Source organism: Cupressus sempervirens, chromosome 10 (assembly GCF_028749045.1).
Source record: "Cupressus sempervirens isolate cs-2001-9-10 chromosome 10, ASM2874904v1, whole genome shotgun sequence".
NCBI classification, from domain to species: Eukaryota; Viridiplantae; Streptophyta; class Pinopsida; order Cupressales; family Cupressaceae; genus Cupressus; species Cupressus sempervirens.
Window position 1 is genome coordinate 981,697,914 of NC_143127.1, and position 17,400 is coordinate 981,715,313.

General features: G+C 34.9%; 1 protein-coding gene and 1 long non-coding RNA gene across 2 annotated transcripts; both read right to left on the reverse strand.

Moving 5' to 3' along the window:
- Nucleotides 1-398: 398 nt before the first annotated feature.
- On the reverse strand, nucleotides 399-9,224 carry LOC149537258 (uncharacterized). Its single transcript, XR_016358101.1, has 2 exons — nucleotides 9,061-9,224; nucleotides 399-1,318 (listed from the first exon to the last, which is right to left on the reverse strand). It is a non-coding gene; the product is annotated as an uncharacterized LOC149537258 (long non-coding RNA).
- Nucleotides 3,842-9,066, reverse strand: LOC149537259 (uncharacterized). The gene has a single exon (XM_089807587.1). It carries the CDS (start codon nucleotides 8,836-8,838, stop codon nucleotides 4,732-4,734), a length of 4,107 nt encoding a protein of 1,368 aa, XP_089663713.1. The 5' UTR covers nucleotides 8,839-9,066; the 3' UTR covers nucleotides 3,842-4,731.
- Nucleotides 9,225-17,400: the final 8,176 nt, after the last annotated feature.

A 17,400-nucleotide genomic window follows, 5' to 3' on the forward strand; every position in this document is an offset into this window, starting at 1 on the left:
CCTTAAATCCTATAAATCCATAGGACCACTTCCCTTTTTAAATATCCCTAAAAAATCTAAGCAACACCCGCTCTATTTTTAAAGAAGCAAGTGCCCATGGGACCCCAGCCTAAGTTTGAGCAAATTTTAATACCAACGGATTGCAAGAATTTAAAACATAAAAGGAAATGGTGATTATCTATGAAACATTTAATACAAAGTCAAATTATATAAAAGATTTTTAAATTTTCATTATTCTTCGAATAAATATAGTTCGTATATTAGAATAACAAAACAAAAAAATTAAGATAACCAACCATAAAAACTAATCTTTGTGTTTATTATCCTACATTCTTCTCAGGAATGAACATAAAAAATGTCATCATTCCATCATTTCTTATTCATGGTGAACATCGGGAAAAATAATCATCATTCTATCATTTCTCCCCATAATGAATCGATAGAACAACACCAAGCAAAGCTTGAGTCTCTAATAAGCCCCCTTACAAAACCACAAAATCATGATGAGATCACTTATGTGATCCATCCATACAGTAAGAGATTGCATATACTCATAATGTGTTCTAAATAACCATGTGCTAATGAAAGCAAATCTTGTTGACTCGACAACTTCAAAATTTATGTTCTGATTCTGTAGAGAAATTGCACATACACATAGTGTGTTTTAATCAACCATGTGCTAAAGAAAGAAAATCTCGGTGATTCGGTTTGAAAACAACTCCAGAAATTACGCTTTGGCATTGTCTAGAAATGTGAAACCACCCTAGTCCACAAATCTCTCAAACTCAATAAATAAAGGTACATGTCAAAAGTTAAAACAATTGCTGATTGACAGAAAAATAATGATTCAAAAACGATGATTCAAATCCTCTCCCTGATCATCTCTCAAAAATAGTTCATCAACCATCTATACAGTCACTCTCCATTTAAAAAATGATCAATCTGTAGTTGACCTTCATTGAGTGACTTTCATCGTTGTTGCTCATTCTATATCATGACCATGAATCACCATCTCATCTCTATCTCAAGTGTCCAAAACCTCGTAGCTGAGAATCTCAAAACCTAAACCAAATTGAATATCTATAAACTTGAGACTTGTCTGATAACCCATCCTGATCTTTGCAATAGTTAGGATCGAATAATGTCCAAAGCTATCACAAACGACTTGAGCAAAATCTGAAATATCCAATAATACCAGAGAATAAAAAATCTCAGCAGCATTTGAATAATACATCACTCATCTATGTTGAGTATCCGCTCAAATTTGTCATACAAATACCATCAAAGGTCACCTCTACAAGGGAGCACGCCACTGCAACTGCAAAATGGATAAAAACAATCCTCTAGAATGACGACTTTAGCACCATGGAAACAAATCATTAAAAACATGAAAGGCATCTGGAACATAAGGAGAATCAGTAACATTCTAAAGGAATTCAGAGCATAAAAGAGAATAATGATGATCGACAAAACATCTCAGACAGCCAAATTGTAGAAGAATTTCCAAAACTCTCATTAATTTCTGTGAATAAATGTTCTACATATATAGACCGGAAATTGTAACAATATAGAAAACTGAATCTACAATTATCAAATAACTAATAACTCATCACAGAAACCAATCTTGGTGTTTATCATATTACATGGCTCAAGTAGAGGCATAATACATGCTGGCCAAGGATCAAACTGGACATGAGGTCAAAAGCATGACACAATTGTCTCTTTCTATGTAACACTACTCTGTCATGCAAATTTTGCTAACTTGCAGCCATTGGAAGGAACAGCAAATGCAATGCAGCTCTTGTTTTGAAAAGTTTTCCTTTATCATTCAATTTAATGACGGAGACTTAGCTCATCTCAACTGATGTTACATTACAGTCTCATTCTACATTAAACATGATAAGATTCATGGACATCATTTATTTGGAGCACACAATTCATGGAGAAGGTTGAACAGCTTTCTCAAAGAAGGCATCTCAATTTTCTTATGAAGGCCTCATCCCTTCCTCTTTGGTTAATTGTTATTAGGTTATCCGATCAACTCATTGTCCTCATGATGGAGTCACAAAGTATGACCTAAAATGTAAATGACAGTTTTTTCCATGACCCTATCTATTTATTTAATAAATTAATTTCCAGACTAGAGATGCTTGAAATCTCTGATTAGTAACAGACATTAAATTTCCACGATTTATGCGTTCATAGAATTTGCTTCTGGACTCAATTGTGTTTGATTTTTTGTATCAATTTTTCGGATCATACTCTGTGATCCTTCATCAGGATGAAGCAGGTGGAACAACAAATCAAAATCTTTTAGCTTCTTTTGCCAACCATCTCTTTCAAATCATGCAGCTTGCTTCCACAATTGCCAATTTCAAACCTATTGAGCGTGATAAGGGATTCTCCTTGGTTATTTCTTTTGAACGATATGTATAGTGAAAAGACAAAATTAAACTTTATGGTGCAAGGGATAGTTTCCAACATCCTATATACGATCTAGTTTTCGTATGTGGAGACACTATTTTAACATTTTAATTGCACATATACAATCTAGTTTTCAAATTTCATTTTTAATAAACAAGAGGATTATAATGATGTAAAAGAATTTACACAAGCCCAGTTAATCACAGTTAGATTCTTAATGATCAAATTGATTTCCATTTCAAAATTGTGCTTTGTATTTAGTTTCTTTATTACTGGCTTTAACTGGTCTTTTTGATCATCTATCAGGTAGACAGATTTTGGTTCTGTGTTTTTGCTTCGTTCAGGTTTCACCACTCAGTCTAGTAGCTAACCAACCACCATCCTACTCTCCACTAAAGAAGAATCTATAGGGATCATTGTTATTGGTAATTACTAAAAAGAAAATTGTTTAGCTTATTAGGATTTGAAGGATACCAACTTTTCAAAAACTGAAGGCACAACTTTTTTTATGAGAATTTAAGGGCGATATTGTCCCAGGATCTTTCGGACTACTTCAAGATTAGGACAGACTTTCCTGTCTTACCCATCACACAAATTTTGCCTCTAACAAATGTAAGAAAAAGTACATTTATGAATTGTAATTCCCATGCCAACTCAACTAATGAGTCATCAAAGTGGGTTTTTGACAATTGATCAGTAATCATTTTACAGTATTTTGCCTTCCTTGAACCCCATTAAACAAAGAATGTTTTAGTTGATGTTTCAACCATAAGAGTATTCACTTTCAATAGTTTCAGTACGAAATAATGGGGTGTTCAGTTCAGGATGCAGTCGATTTTTTTGTCATATGGATACTCTGGTCATCATCTTCATCTAGAGCAACAATGTGCAGCAAATAAACTTGGACCTTCTTGATTATATCATGTATATTTTAAAACATCCTCTTTTTCCTGCTTATAGAAGAAAAGGGTAAACAATCATTCTTAAGAGGAACGAGTGAGCCATCTAATGTAAGAATCACAACAAGAAGCTTCAAATTCACAAAACTCATTTTGTACCTGATCCACTTACAGTAAGTAAGAAAATCAGTATTCCACACAACCCAATTATTCCTCATATATATGTTGTGGCAATCTCTATAGCAGTGACGAAATCATTTACATAAATTACACTTACCTGTCAGCCAGAAGAATCCCAATGATTGGAGGATTGAAAGATACTCTACATGTGTAGGCTTTTTTGCACTGTTGTAAAATCTGAATCCAATCCTCACTAACATTCATAGATCTACGTGCTTACAAATAATTTTACAATGATAAAGTATGTCGTAGACAACCAAAAAAACAAATGACAAAGACAACGCGGGCCTGGTTTTGGTGTTAATATGGTACAGAAACAGGGTGTAAAATCATAGAGATTCTCCACTAAAAAATTCAAGCCTTGATATATTAGATTCACATTACAGAGTAACATTAGGGCTAGATGATGAAAAACATCTTGCCAGAGCCATGTATAAATCTTCACAACTTTCATAACCATAAATTTGATTCTGCAGCTAAACATTCATCTTCTAAAATTGTCTATTATTCCAAATAGGACAATCAAAACCAAAGAATGTTGACGGACAATAAATCCTGCTGGACTCAAGCCCAGCAAATTTGAACACTACAAGGAAGGAAAGAATGCAGAAGAGCAGTTGCCAAGCAACAAAGCAACTGCATTCTCAACGACCAGCCAAACTGTTTCATCCTGCACAGAAGAAATGACCGCTTATATTGGCAAACATAAGGAATAGTGCACTGCACTCAAAACTGGCTTATTAGTAATCACAGAAAATAGAACAAGACGTCGGAGTCATTGGTGTGCATATTTACTATTTGGTAGTGACAGAAGTCCAAAAAACTAATAGGCAACACTGTTTTGATGCTGTGGTTTTCACTCTCATGGTTTTCGTATGGACAACATACTTGCATCTGTAGCAAACCCTTGACAAACTAGAGGAAAAATCAATATCAGTTGATCTGCACTCCGCTGCGTCTAGTTGATCTGAACTCTATAAACCTTCTCATCTGCAACATCGGATTCACATGTCCATATGCTAGGAAACAGGTGAAAATAGCAGTACTTTACCTGTGATCCTCAATGGGGCAAAATGCTAAGGCTTTTTGAACAATAAACAAACTAGAGGTGACATCAAATTGAAACGTCTATCTACAGCGTTGGTTACTGCAAGAGGGTTGAACTGAAAATCATGCCAACTATTACAAAAAATAAATCAGTCAAACATTTCTAAACTAAACTCATCTGCTACTGAATCTCCCCGCCATCAGATGAAGGTATTTTCCTTACTTCCATTGCAGCAGAATTCAGATCATTACATGCTTCTACAGTTTTCTCAGGTTCTGAATGGTGCTCTTCTGTCAGGTAGGTGCTTGGTATGGCAGAAGGTGAAACATCTCTCTGCATGTCAATCCCTGGAGGAGATTCTATTATTGTTGGTTCAACTGTTTCAGTGGGTTTCTCAGAATCTAGTATAGGACTGAATTGAACCTTCTTGTTCTTATGGGATAATTCTTCTGCAATAGCTTCCTTAAGAGCGTCTTCAATTTTCTCTTTAGAACTAATCTCAAGACTGGTCAGTTCCTCTATCCTTTCAAACGAGTTTATGTCTGATGCAGAAGAGCTGGACTCATCAGAGGTGTTTTCAATCTCTTCTGGTATTGGTTGTTGTTCTTCTGGTGCAGCATCTACACTAAAAGAATCTCTGGGCATATGCATTTGAAGAGTAGAATCTTGCTCAGCTTGTTCAATGGTTTGAGTAGATTCCTGATCAGACTCTGAAGAAAGAAAATGGATTTCTTCATATTTATTGTCCAACCCATGTGAAACCACATGCTCAAGGACTGATTCAAGTTCCTCCTTGGACTTGACATCAAGCATTATCAACCCCTGGTCACCTGAAGTAGCCATATTTGTTGCAGAAAAGCTCAAATCATCAGATAGTTCTTTATGCTCCTCCAAATTCACTCCTTGTGCTTCTGAAACATCCCTCTCCCTAGCAGTTGGTAAGTCATCCTCAAGCATTTCGACCACTAGTGGTGCATTCATCTCTATGGCTTCTGTTGTTTCACTTGATCCTTGAGAGATCTGCAGAGGAGCTTCATTAATTTCTTCTAGTTTACCCACTAAATCTCCTTCAACAAACTCACCAGATGTTGATTCTGTTTCTGCTGCTGCCAAATAGCTGGTGTCATTTAAGCGTTGATCACTCTTCTCTTCCTTGGTTGCCTGTTCTTCTTTTAAAACCATATCTCTTTGTGTTTCAGTCTCCAGGCTAGAATCTTCCTCACTCGCCTGCCCTTTCTCATTTGGTTTTTCTTCCACCTCTAGAGATTCAACTTGTACCACATCATTCTTATAGGTAGATGCCTCAGCAGTAAGTTCCCCTGTTGCCAAATCAAACTCACCTGATGCAGAAGGGCTTGAATCAAAATGTGTTGCTTCCATTTTTTCATGTTGGTTTTCAGAGAAAGCTTCTTGTACAAGTGTAGTTGAATCATCTCTCAGCACCTCTGTTGCTAAAGAAGCATCTTGGCCAAGTGGTTCAATCATTTCCTTTGATTCTGAAGGGGAAAGCATGCCAATATCTTCATCCAGAACTACAGATTTGTCCACCATTGCTTCCATTGCAGTCATCTCAAATTTCTCTGATGCAGAAGAACTTGAATCATCAGATGCCTCTTTTCCTTCTTTCTCTCCGCCATATTCCTCAGTAGAATGAACTTCTGCAACAGTGTCTATGGTTCCCCTCGGAATCTCCACAACAGGAACAGACAACACATCTTTCATTTCAATGTCTTGACTGTGATGTCCAGAATTCTTCAGATCATCAGATGACTCTTTGTTTTCCTCCCATCTAGATTCATGTTCCTCTGTAGAAAGCACTTCTACAATGCTGTCTATACTTTCCCACTGAGTCTCGTGAACAGGAGCAGGAGAGACAATATTGGCTTCAACATATTGACTGTGATGTCCAAAATTCTCTGGAGAAATAACCCCACATTCTTCCTGCACAGTTACTGATTCTATTTCAGTTTCATCAGCTGATGATGATGAAGAACTTAAATGATCATCAAGGACTGTGTTCTTGTAAGCTTTTGATTGCTCTTGTATTGAACTAATGTCAGCAAATATAATTTCTTCACTCATCTGAACTTTCGTGGGAGAACCAAGCTGAGCTACTTCAGTCGTTTCAGTGGATTGTAGAGAATCCTTTGGAAGATTATCCTGAATTTGTATATTATCTACATTCTCTACAATGACACCTCTTGGTGCCAATTCAATTTCCTCGTTAGAGCTAGCCTCAACATGGGACATTTCTTGATTAGCTTCAGCTAGGAAGGCATCTCCTGATGGTTGGCTTACATCTTCCGCTGATTCTAAATCATTTGGCTTGTATTTCTCTAGATGATCAAGTGAGCTATTATCTTGTGGTAAGGCATTTGGGTTCTCTTTGTCTACCTGACTGCACTGAAGTTCAGCTGTTTTCTCCTCACGTCCTGAATCAAAGTGCACATGAGAAGGAATCTCTCTGCTGCTCGAGTCAATACACATTTCAAGCTCAATCTCTTTGCTTGCTGAACCAACCTTCCCTTCTGCTTGGTGATCTACAGATTCAGAGTCAATTGCAACTGCTTCCTTTGCTGTCGTTTCCCCTGCAATACCAATCTCCACCAAATTCTCCTCTTCTATATGTGAAACTCTCTCTTCTGAGTAAAAATCTATCAAATTTTCTTCCTGAGCTCCTTGAGGATGCTGGGCATGTAGATCAACAGTAAATCTTTCTAATTGTTGCACTCTCTCCCTCTCTGAAAGTCCAAGATCCCTGAGATTTTTCTCATCATCTTCAGTCCATGTGAACCCAAAATCATTAGGCGCTTCCTCCTCTTCCTCTTCCTCTTCCTCATCTTCATGTGCATCAGATGGAACTTGAGGTTCATGTGGCAATGCAACGAAGCCTTCAGAAACTGTTTTTCTTGGAGAAAAATCTTCCACATGAAACCCTTCTTCAACACTACTATTACTTACTGAAGATGCCTTGGATCCCTCATATTCTAAGAGTGGATGGTGTTCATCAAACATGGGATCTAATTGACCTAGTGAAGCATCTGAAGATATACTCTCTGCAGCATCTGAACCAGAATCTGATGGACTATTGCGGTGTGTAAATCTCTTCCAAGAAGAACGCAACTCTAATGAGAAGAAATTCTCCAGGGAAGGCTTCTGGCCACTTACTTCTACATCATCTGAAACCTTTCGAGGCTCATCCCCGACTGTAACTTCAACCTTGCCATCCATGCCTTGTGATTCAGAGGTCCCTTCAGAGGAATCCATGTCTACCATTCTTGGATGGAGGGTCTCTTCAATAATCTCGGGAGTTGAAGAGTTTGGATGGCCTAGTAGAGGTATTTCTTCCTCAATTTCCTTCATTGGTTTGTTTAAAGATCTCTCAATCATAGTCTCTGTATCACTTAAGTTGATTGATCTTGCTGGATCTTCCCTTTCACATGCTTCCTTTTTATTACCTTCTATGGCATGCCCTTCTTCAGCTTCCATGGTAGCTTCCTCCCCAGTTTTCTCTGATATTTCCTCTTTATGAACCATATTTTCTGGTTCCTTCTCCAAACTAGTTTCATCAATATGATTGAATTCATCAACGGCATTTCCTGCTCCTTTGTTTTCAGTTGCCGCAACTTCTTCCACATCTCTCTTGTGGGATGGTGTGAAATCCACACTTTCAGGAATTTTATCATTTCTAACTCGACCATCACTAGCATCCAAGTCTTCCACGTTACACTGCTCCTCCTCTTCTTCAATTGTTTCCACAATCTCTGTCCTCCTTCCCAGTAGAGTCTCTGAATCAACAAACCGTTTTGCAGAGAAATCATCTATCCCTTCCTCGAATCTTCGCCTCATCACTTTTGTGACAGGAACGTCTGTGACAACAGAACTAGCATCGCCGTGATCATCTTCTTTTTGAAGCAGTGGATCATCATCACCACATGTTTCGTCAACGAGGTTAATGCCCCTCTTCTTCTCATCCTCATCATCCTCAAGGGCTTTGCTTGACGCTTCTAAATTATCTTCTTCCTCTTCATACAAATCATCAATCTGAGGTATATGTGGCTGCCCAAGGCTAAGCAGTGTTCCCAGCAACAGAGCAGTTGAGACAAGAACAGGGGAAGATGAAACCAAAAAGAAAAATACCTTGGGGTAACATATATACAACACCCCAAGACTACAGAGCAGGGACGAGATGAAAGGATGCTTTCTAACGAATCTATAACAAGATACTGAAACTACAGTAATACCGCTCATCGCAAAGCCTGCTACCTTCTTTGTCTGCAATGCCATTTCCTCCGTTTTTCTTCTAAAATCAACCTCTATAACTAATTCAATTCTAATACAATACAATTGCTTTCCTGCTAGACTTAAAATCCTCCGATACAAGCAACAAATAAAAAGTTGCCTCTCTCTCCGTCAACTGACAGTCCCAATACAAGCACTACCACTAAATATGACAAATTACCCCAAATTCAAACTGAACAAAATACAAATGGGCCAGCCAAAACTTACTTGAAAATCTCCCGATTCAGCTACTGAGCTTCTTTCTGTGTGATCTTTGATGGAGCCAAACCAAACAGCATACAACGATTCTGATCAATCTCAAAAACACATATAACTGAAATTCCACAAAAACGCCCAATTTTCAGAATTCACTTCTCAAATGCATCAGTTATGCCTCGTTCAAGGGACCAGGGTCAAGCTAAGAAACTTGTTGGGATTGTGGGGCCAAAAGCATCAATGAAATGTGTTGGCTGAGATCATTCTTAAAGACTATACAATCCCAATTGTCCTCAAAAGAACCCCACACATGGCCCTGGCCAGCAGTGCGAAAAAGTAAAGAACCAACCGTAGCTGTTACTGCAGGATGAAGACTTGTAAAGCAAGTAAAGGCCATCATAGCTGGGGACCCTTTATTCCTTTTACAATTCCAACCTTCTTTTTCAGATGCTCATCCTCTGGGCATATGGGTACACTCATGGAAACAGTATGAGATTGTAATGGCTGTTATGATTTGATTAAACCAAAGTTTATTTTAGGGACATGTGGGGCTGCCCTGTTCAACTACCTGTCTTGTGATGCTTTGAGAAATCTTGTTTGTGGATTCCACAACTTTACTTTCTGACCACATTCCTTTTCCAAGCTGGAAATCCACAAGCTGCTGCATCCTGAAAAGCTTTCTACTCCACCAGAAGGAATGGAAAATCCAAAAGAGAAAGTTGGTTGTAGACACGAATAGGAATAACTAAAACAAAACAAATCTTCTCTTATAATTATTCTAAAAGGCAGGGAGTACTCCCAAAAAAATTGTACCGTGATATCATTCTTAATTTCTTGGATTGCTTCAAAGAATCACATATATTTTTAATCTGCGGTTGCCGCGGACATTCTTTTATTTGCGGGAAATTGATTTCTTTTTGTACCGCCAACAATGCTGCCGGGGGCCTGAATTTACGCAACGAGATTTTCTAAATCATATGTACATTTTTTTATGTTTAATTGATAAAAACTTCAGATAGTTTTCAATTAAATATTTGATATAGGAATGAATTTTGAAGATGAATAATAATATTTAGCTAAAGTCTTTCGTTACTACCTAGTTATTATTACTTTATGGTGTAGCACAAAATTTGACCTTGTAAGCCAAGTAAGATGCTTATTATGAAATTAAATATGGAAGTATTTAATTTATATGAAATCTATAAATAATTATAATATGTGGTAGTGTTTATTATATGTTTTGGAAGTTTAAGAATAATAATAGAAATTTGATTAAAAATAAAATCATTTTTATAAGATTTGTTACCAAGATTTAGTTGTATAGTTTTAAATTCAAATTTATTAATTTACATTTTATGAGTTCAATCACTTTAACATAACACTAGATAATATTTGATATCTTCATTGTTCAATAAAAGTTTATAATAATAGTATTACTTTATAATTTATTACATCATTTAAATAATGATAATAATATATTAGTAAATACAAATGTGTCTATCTAATTATTTGGATATCAAATTATCATTAATACTCTTTAGGTAAAAATTTAAAATCTTTATTATAGACTTTAATATGTTATCTTTTTACATATATATGAATTACAATTTTAGATAATAAAAATATTTTAAACAATTTCTTTTATTGTTTCAACTTGAAAGTTGTTATTTTATTATTATTTATAGTAAAAAATATATATAGTGAAAAATAATTCTATCTGAGTATAGTGTTTTATTTATTTATTTATTTAAAGGATCACTTGGCTTCTATGCCATGACCAAAAGAATCTCTTCCAATTTATTTATTAAAGGCTCCACCCAACTTTATTCCTTGCCAAATCAAAGCTGATATATTTTTTCAAAACTTTGAATGTGTATTTTGTACAGAATAACATCTGACATAAATGAATGGATAAAGAGAAGTATAGGACCACAGAAAGGGAAAGGGGAATTGCCTGGTTTAGGTAGAAAGTCGGTTATTTTGCCGCCCTTGGAAAAAATCTGGTTGGATAATCCATGTAAGGTCCACACGCTTAATCCACTTGTAGGGCCCATTTTGCGTTAAATTTATGGAAGCTCAAACAAATTGACACCCGCTTTTTTCGGACCACAATATAAATAAATATACAGAAGTTTTTATAGAAAAAAAAAACTTTAAAAAACTAAGATTGTAATTAGGATTTCATTAATAGATTTCTAAATTATAGAAAGAATATTAAATATAACCAACTATAAGAAACAATTATCAAGAGCAAATATACAAAAAGAGGAGGAATATAGATATCTTATATACATCTATCTAAAAAATGCTAATAGATATTAGTCTATAGGCACCTATATTTATATTTTTATTGAGAATAGCAAGGGTGCTTCGAGACTCATACCTTTCAATGTATTCTAGATACATGTATATAAGATATCTATACTAGCAACATGGACAACATGATATGTAAAATACACATTTATTAATTTTTAATTTGAACTATACTTTGTAAATAATTATGTCTTTTATATTCATTCAAATGTACAATAGGAGTTCATAATGAATGAGACATTTAATAAACCTCAAATTTAATAGAAAAGTTAAATCCAATACTGTATACATTACACATAAATATTTTGTTTCCAAAGATTGAGTCTTTCTTCATATGCATTCCTTTTCATGAGTTGTTTTGTTGTCCTCCATTTTGTCGCTACAAAATGTAGGTAACTATATAAAACTTTTCCAATAGAGTTTCACGTTTCTCTAGACAATTTATTATTTATTTGGCCAAAGATTAATCAACCAATTGTTCCCACTTGATATAATGAATCCTTTTATTGAAGATTATCATCAAGTATTTTTTATTTTTTTAGCTTGTTAGCCTATACTTGATTTTTGAAGCCTTCAAAATCATTTTTTGTGTTTTTGAGTGTTTGTTTAGATTGCTTTAATCTTTTAGTTTCCTTTGATCTCTTGCTTTCAATTTTCCCTTGGATTTGTTATCTCTTTGGGCTTAATCAAGATTGTCAGTCAAAATATATAGCCATTTAAGTGCTCAAAAAGTGGGTTCTTTAAGCTCAACTTCATATTTAAAAAAAAAATTGATGTTATCTTATGATGTTGAGTTGCACTTTTTAAAAAAATATAACTTAAAATCACTTTATGTTATATTTTGATGTTGAGTTGCTTTTAAATTTTTCACTAAGTGACTTTATCACTATATAGTCTAATTTAATGTTGAGATTCACTTTAATGTTTTATTTCAAAATATTTAAGTGAAATATTACTTTTAAGTCATACTGGCACATAATATATAAACTATATAGTGTAAATATGATATCCAACCCCTTTAAGTGATATTTTCTCAATAAATCAATCAGACATGTGCTAAATTGAAAACTTAAGTGATGCAACTCCGTTACATGTCTTTTTCAAGCAAATGCATCTAGAGAGTGTGATTTTCCTCTTGTATGCAAATGCACTCTAAGAGTTGATTTTGCCTTGGATGCCAAATGCAAAGACATGAAAAAGCATGTTTTTAAAACATGTAATCACACTCGAAGAGTGTGATTTGCATGTAAAGAGAAAAACATGGCATGCAATCACCCTCTAAGAGTGTGATTTTCTCTTTGATTGAAAATGTTTCACTTGGACAAACCAAAAAGCACATTTTTAAACATGTAATGACCCTTAAAGAATACGACTTACCTTGAAAACATGTTTTCTAGCCAAAAGCGTTGCATGTAATGACCATCCAAGAGTGCGATTTTCACTACAAACCTAAATACTTTCCTTTTTACATGCATTTGCTTCATGTGTTTCACTTTGGAGAGTGCAATTTTACTCTTTCACCCAAAAACATGACATGTCGTTGCATCTAGAGAGTTCATTTTTGCTCTTTGGGTAAAAAAATTGGAGTTGGAAGGATATTTAAAACTTATTGCATCTCTAGAGTGTGATTTTCCATAGAGAGCATGCATTCTTCAAAAATGCTACATGCAATTGTTGGAATATGTATGGGAAACAAGATATTGAAGGTGGGGGGGGGGGGGGGGGGGGGGGGGGGGGGGGGGGGGTACAGATTAGGATCTTAAACTTTTGACTTTAAAATCAATCCCATTAAATCATACCTAATTCATCATTAAAACTATAATGCTTAAACCTAAAATAAGTTCAACATATAACACAATGATTTGGTTAGCCAAAAATACTTCAAGATGAAGGTAAAACTAGGGTGGGGATGAAACACACAAATCTTCACTGTTGCAATAATAAAGTTAACTTGTTAAGGTTACAATGTTTAATCATAAGATATGATCTACCCAATGAGCAGACTGTCTTGTTAAAGACAAAAAGGCTATTAGGTCTTGCCTTGTTAGAGGGCTTGACACTTACAATAAAGTAAGTACTCTATTAGGAGATTTACGTAGTCATGTTAGGACCACTCTATTAAGAGATTTTGCCTTGTCTTAATTACAAAATAACTAATTTAGTACCTAACCCTCAGTGTGCTCTATAAGCTAATCTTAGGTCTCCTCTTTCCTTTGTCTCTCATCTGATTCTCCTAATTTGATAAATCTATTCAGTCCTTTACTGCTCTGATTGCTCTCTCTACTGGAATTGACTCTTCAACTCCTCCACATGTATGTTTCCTTTCACATTTCATCCCATTCATGATTCTATGGTTAGAACCCTCCTTAAATAGACTTTATGTGAAGCTTCCAAATCTTGATCAATAGTTTAAACTTCATCATCTTTTGTTGTTTATGTCCCTTTTTTTGATTGGTTGAATTGTTTGCCTATGGATCATCACCTTCTACTAATGATGCATAAATAGAATCTAATCTAGCTCTATAGATATTGAATCTTATAGAAATGTCGGCCAGAATGATTCAAATATGAGTTTGTGTGATTACAAACTCACATAACAAACTGTATTGCTTGACACTTGGTCACGTATGTTGTTGCTCAGCTTCTATAAGTTTGTGTGCTTGACACTTGATAATTTCTCAATATGCTTGGTTGTCATTAAATTACTCAGTTCATAGTATATTCCTCGGCTCGTATATCTGATCGATCTCTATTGAATTCTCAACAATCATTGTTCTACTCGGTCTAAGTGTAACTTTCTCGACCTTTACTAGATAACTTGGTCGCAGTGATGACCTTGTAATCTTGCTTAGTAAATGACTAAAAACACAGGCTTAGAGATCAACAATCTCCCCCTTTGACATTAGTGGCAAAAACACTTTTTCATGAAATCTTTCCTTACAAAAAAATATTCTCCCTTGAGACCAAGAAAAATTGTATTTTCTGACTGATATCTACTTCTTCATAACTTTTTGACTTATGACTCCCCCTTGCTTGTTACTTCTCCCTTCTTACCAATGTAATATCCCCCTTGTTTTTGTCACTAATGGAAATTGGGGTTGTTGGGGTGAGTTGGAACTTCTCAAAAAAAAAATTGATGACTTGCTACAATAATATTAGCATAGCCTTGGTTGCATTTGTCTTATACCTTATCCAAAATTTGAAACTGAATCTCTAGCTCGGCAACTAGGTCAATAAATCCTACAATGTGTGCAAAAATTGTGTCTTTCTGTAGAATTTCCTTGGCATTGGAAATAACCTTCTAAATTATCTCTATGTATGGCAATAACTGAATTTGAATTAATGCCAACTTGGTCTGTATTTCTACAACTTTAGCTATGAGTTCAGCTAATCTTATCCACTTAAATATAAGTTCACCGAATGAAGATGAACTTGAACTTGTGTTCTTGCTCAATGAGTGAACATTAGTCTTCATACTTGAATGTAATAACTGTAATGATCATTGAGTATATGATGTAAAGAAATCTACACCACACAATCTCAAATATAAAGAGTTTATTATCATCAAAACTATTTCCAATTGTGTATTAGTTGTAGAAAGCTTGGCTTGTCATTGTACAAGTTCATGCGAGGCTTTTTGCAAAACTTTATGCTCCATTCTCCTTTCAGACCATTGTAACAAATTCTCATTTGTTTCTATGTCCTTTGTATGAACTTTATCGACAAAATATACTAGTTGATCCAAAATTGCATGCTAATGATTAACATATGTACTGCCAAAAGTATTTGTAAAAATGTCTCTAACAGTATGCAATACCTATCTTCTCTTCTATTCTCTCTTTAGTTGTTCATGTTTGGCCTTTCAACTCAACAAGATTTGTAGTTCATGCATTTTCTCTAAGGTAAGATTATTCAAATCATATGCAGGTAAAGTAATTACCTCATTAAGTCTATTGACTCGTCATCATCCTCTTCTACATGAGTCATAACCTGAGATCTTGAGGGTGTATCACTCAACAGTGATAGGTGTAATTTCTTCCCTTGCTCACTTGATCTCTCCTTTGGTTGCTGCATTGGTGTAGATATCACCTATTGTATAGGTGTCATTAGTGTAGGTTCTACAACCTTTGTACTCGACATTTGAATGAGAGCTTGAGTAGCCTCTTGCTCTTTTTGCGTAATTCCTTCATCTACCATTAGTGTGCTTGAAACTTTCTCATAATTCTCTTCCTTCTTCAAAATTTTCATACAAGTCATTGGTGGTGAATATACAATCAATGCCTTACCAAGTTGCTCATCACTTGTAGCCTCTATAACTAGTGTGACCAACACATCATCAGTCTTCTTAACTTCAAGCTTTGGATATAAAATTACCTATAACAAAACTTGATTTGTATAGACTTTTCTTGATTCCTTCATCCATCCTTGAATTTCATCTTTAGTGATTACATTTGGATTAGGTGGAGAGATATCAATATCATCTTTAATTGTGATAGTATCCTTAAATTTAATTCCACTGATAAGTTCTTCCATTTCTGTTGTTAGCTCAAGTACTTCCTACTTTTCTTCTTTAATAAGTTCTATATCATATTGACCTTCTCTCACCTCTATAGTTGGAGTTCATACTCCAAACACTTCTTTCTAGAATTCAATACTTGCTTCCTCAACTTTAGGAACTTTGATCTTTAGAACTTTGTATGCCCTGTCCCTCAGCATAATCTTAACAAAATCTTTAAGGGTTATAGACATATGTGTCTTTCCCAAATATGGCATGATATGTGCCAATGTTTATTCTCTTATTTTTCTTCTATGTGGTCAATGCCCATTTCCATTTGACATCCACTATGTTATACAATCCCACAGGAATCCCTGTTTCCACTTCCATAGGTGTATGTGTAAACTTGATCAATATATTAATTAAAGCTTCTTCAATTTTATCTTGATCTTCATTTCTCAAAGAATCATATTGTTTCATTTCCAACCAAAAAAGGAGAAGGATCAAGACATTATCAACAAGGGTTTCAATATTAACTGTATTTTGGTGGAGGTCTATGATCATTTCTTATAATTTGTGCATTATTATCCTTTGTCATTTCACTTCCAGATGCCATCGTGAACTAGGGTTTTCCATAAAATCTTTTCACAAAATACCTTACTTGGCAATAGGAGTAATACTTATTTTCACAAATTTGATAATTCCTTACTATGATTCCTTGCTATGGTTGTTGAGATCACCTTTAATATTCTCTTGAATTGTTATTTATCTCCAGGTAAGAAAAATAATCATTCAGATTTGATATATACCTTTGATCTTTCAATTTAGGTCTATAATAAATGTCCTCGTACTCAAATAGTGCATTATAGCTTTGCTCGGCCTTAACTTTAGTTCGATCAACATTATGCACTCGGTCAATATGTGATCCTTCCTGATCACTTCGTCTCTACTATAGGACTCAATCAATATAGATTGTACCACTGACGCTTGTTACTTACTCAATTTATCTTTAAAAAAATATATTTTTCATACATCTCTAATTATGCAAATATATATTCTCGACACTTTAATGCTAGGAATTGATGTAAAATATAGCTTTCAAGTATACAATTCCTACATACCTCTTTTATTTTAGTGAGATGTGGTGTGATCACTAGATCCATTAGATTGGGTGATCATAGTGTCTTCTACTCTACTGCTTCTAGCTCTTACTACCTCTATCCATGTCTTCTTCTTTTCTAGTTTGTCATTTTCATTTCTTGATGCTAGTGCAGGTGTCCTGGTTTTGCAATTTTTATTGATGTGTCCCACTCTAAGAAAACTATAACATACTATCTCACCATTTAGCCATTTCTTGTAGTTTCCTCTGAAATGTGTCTTGAAGAAATTCTCTGGGATGTGTCCATATTCTCCACAATAGTGACAATTTTACCATGTGTTGTAATCCCAGTCATAGCAATTGACTTTCTTTGTTGCACAAGTTTGTTTTCAATGATCTTTCACATCTTGTATGCTTCCATCTCCATGATCTTAGGCTCTCAAGC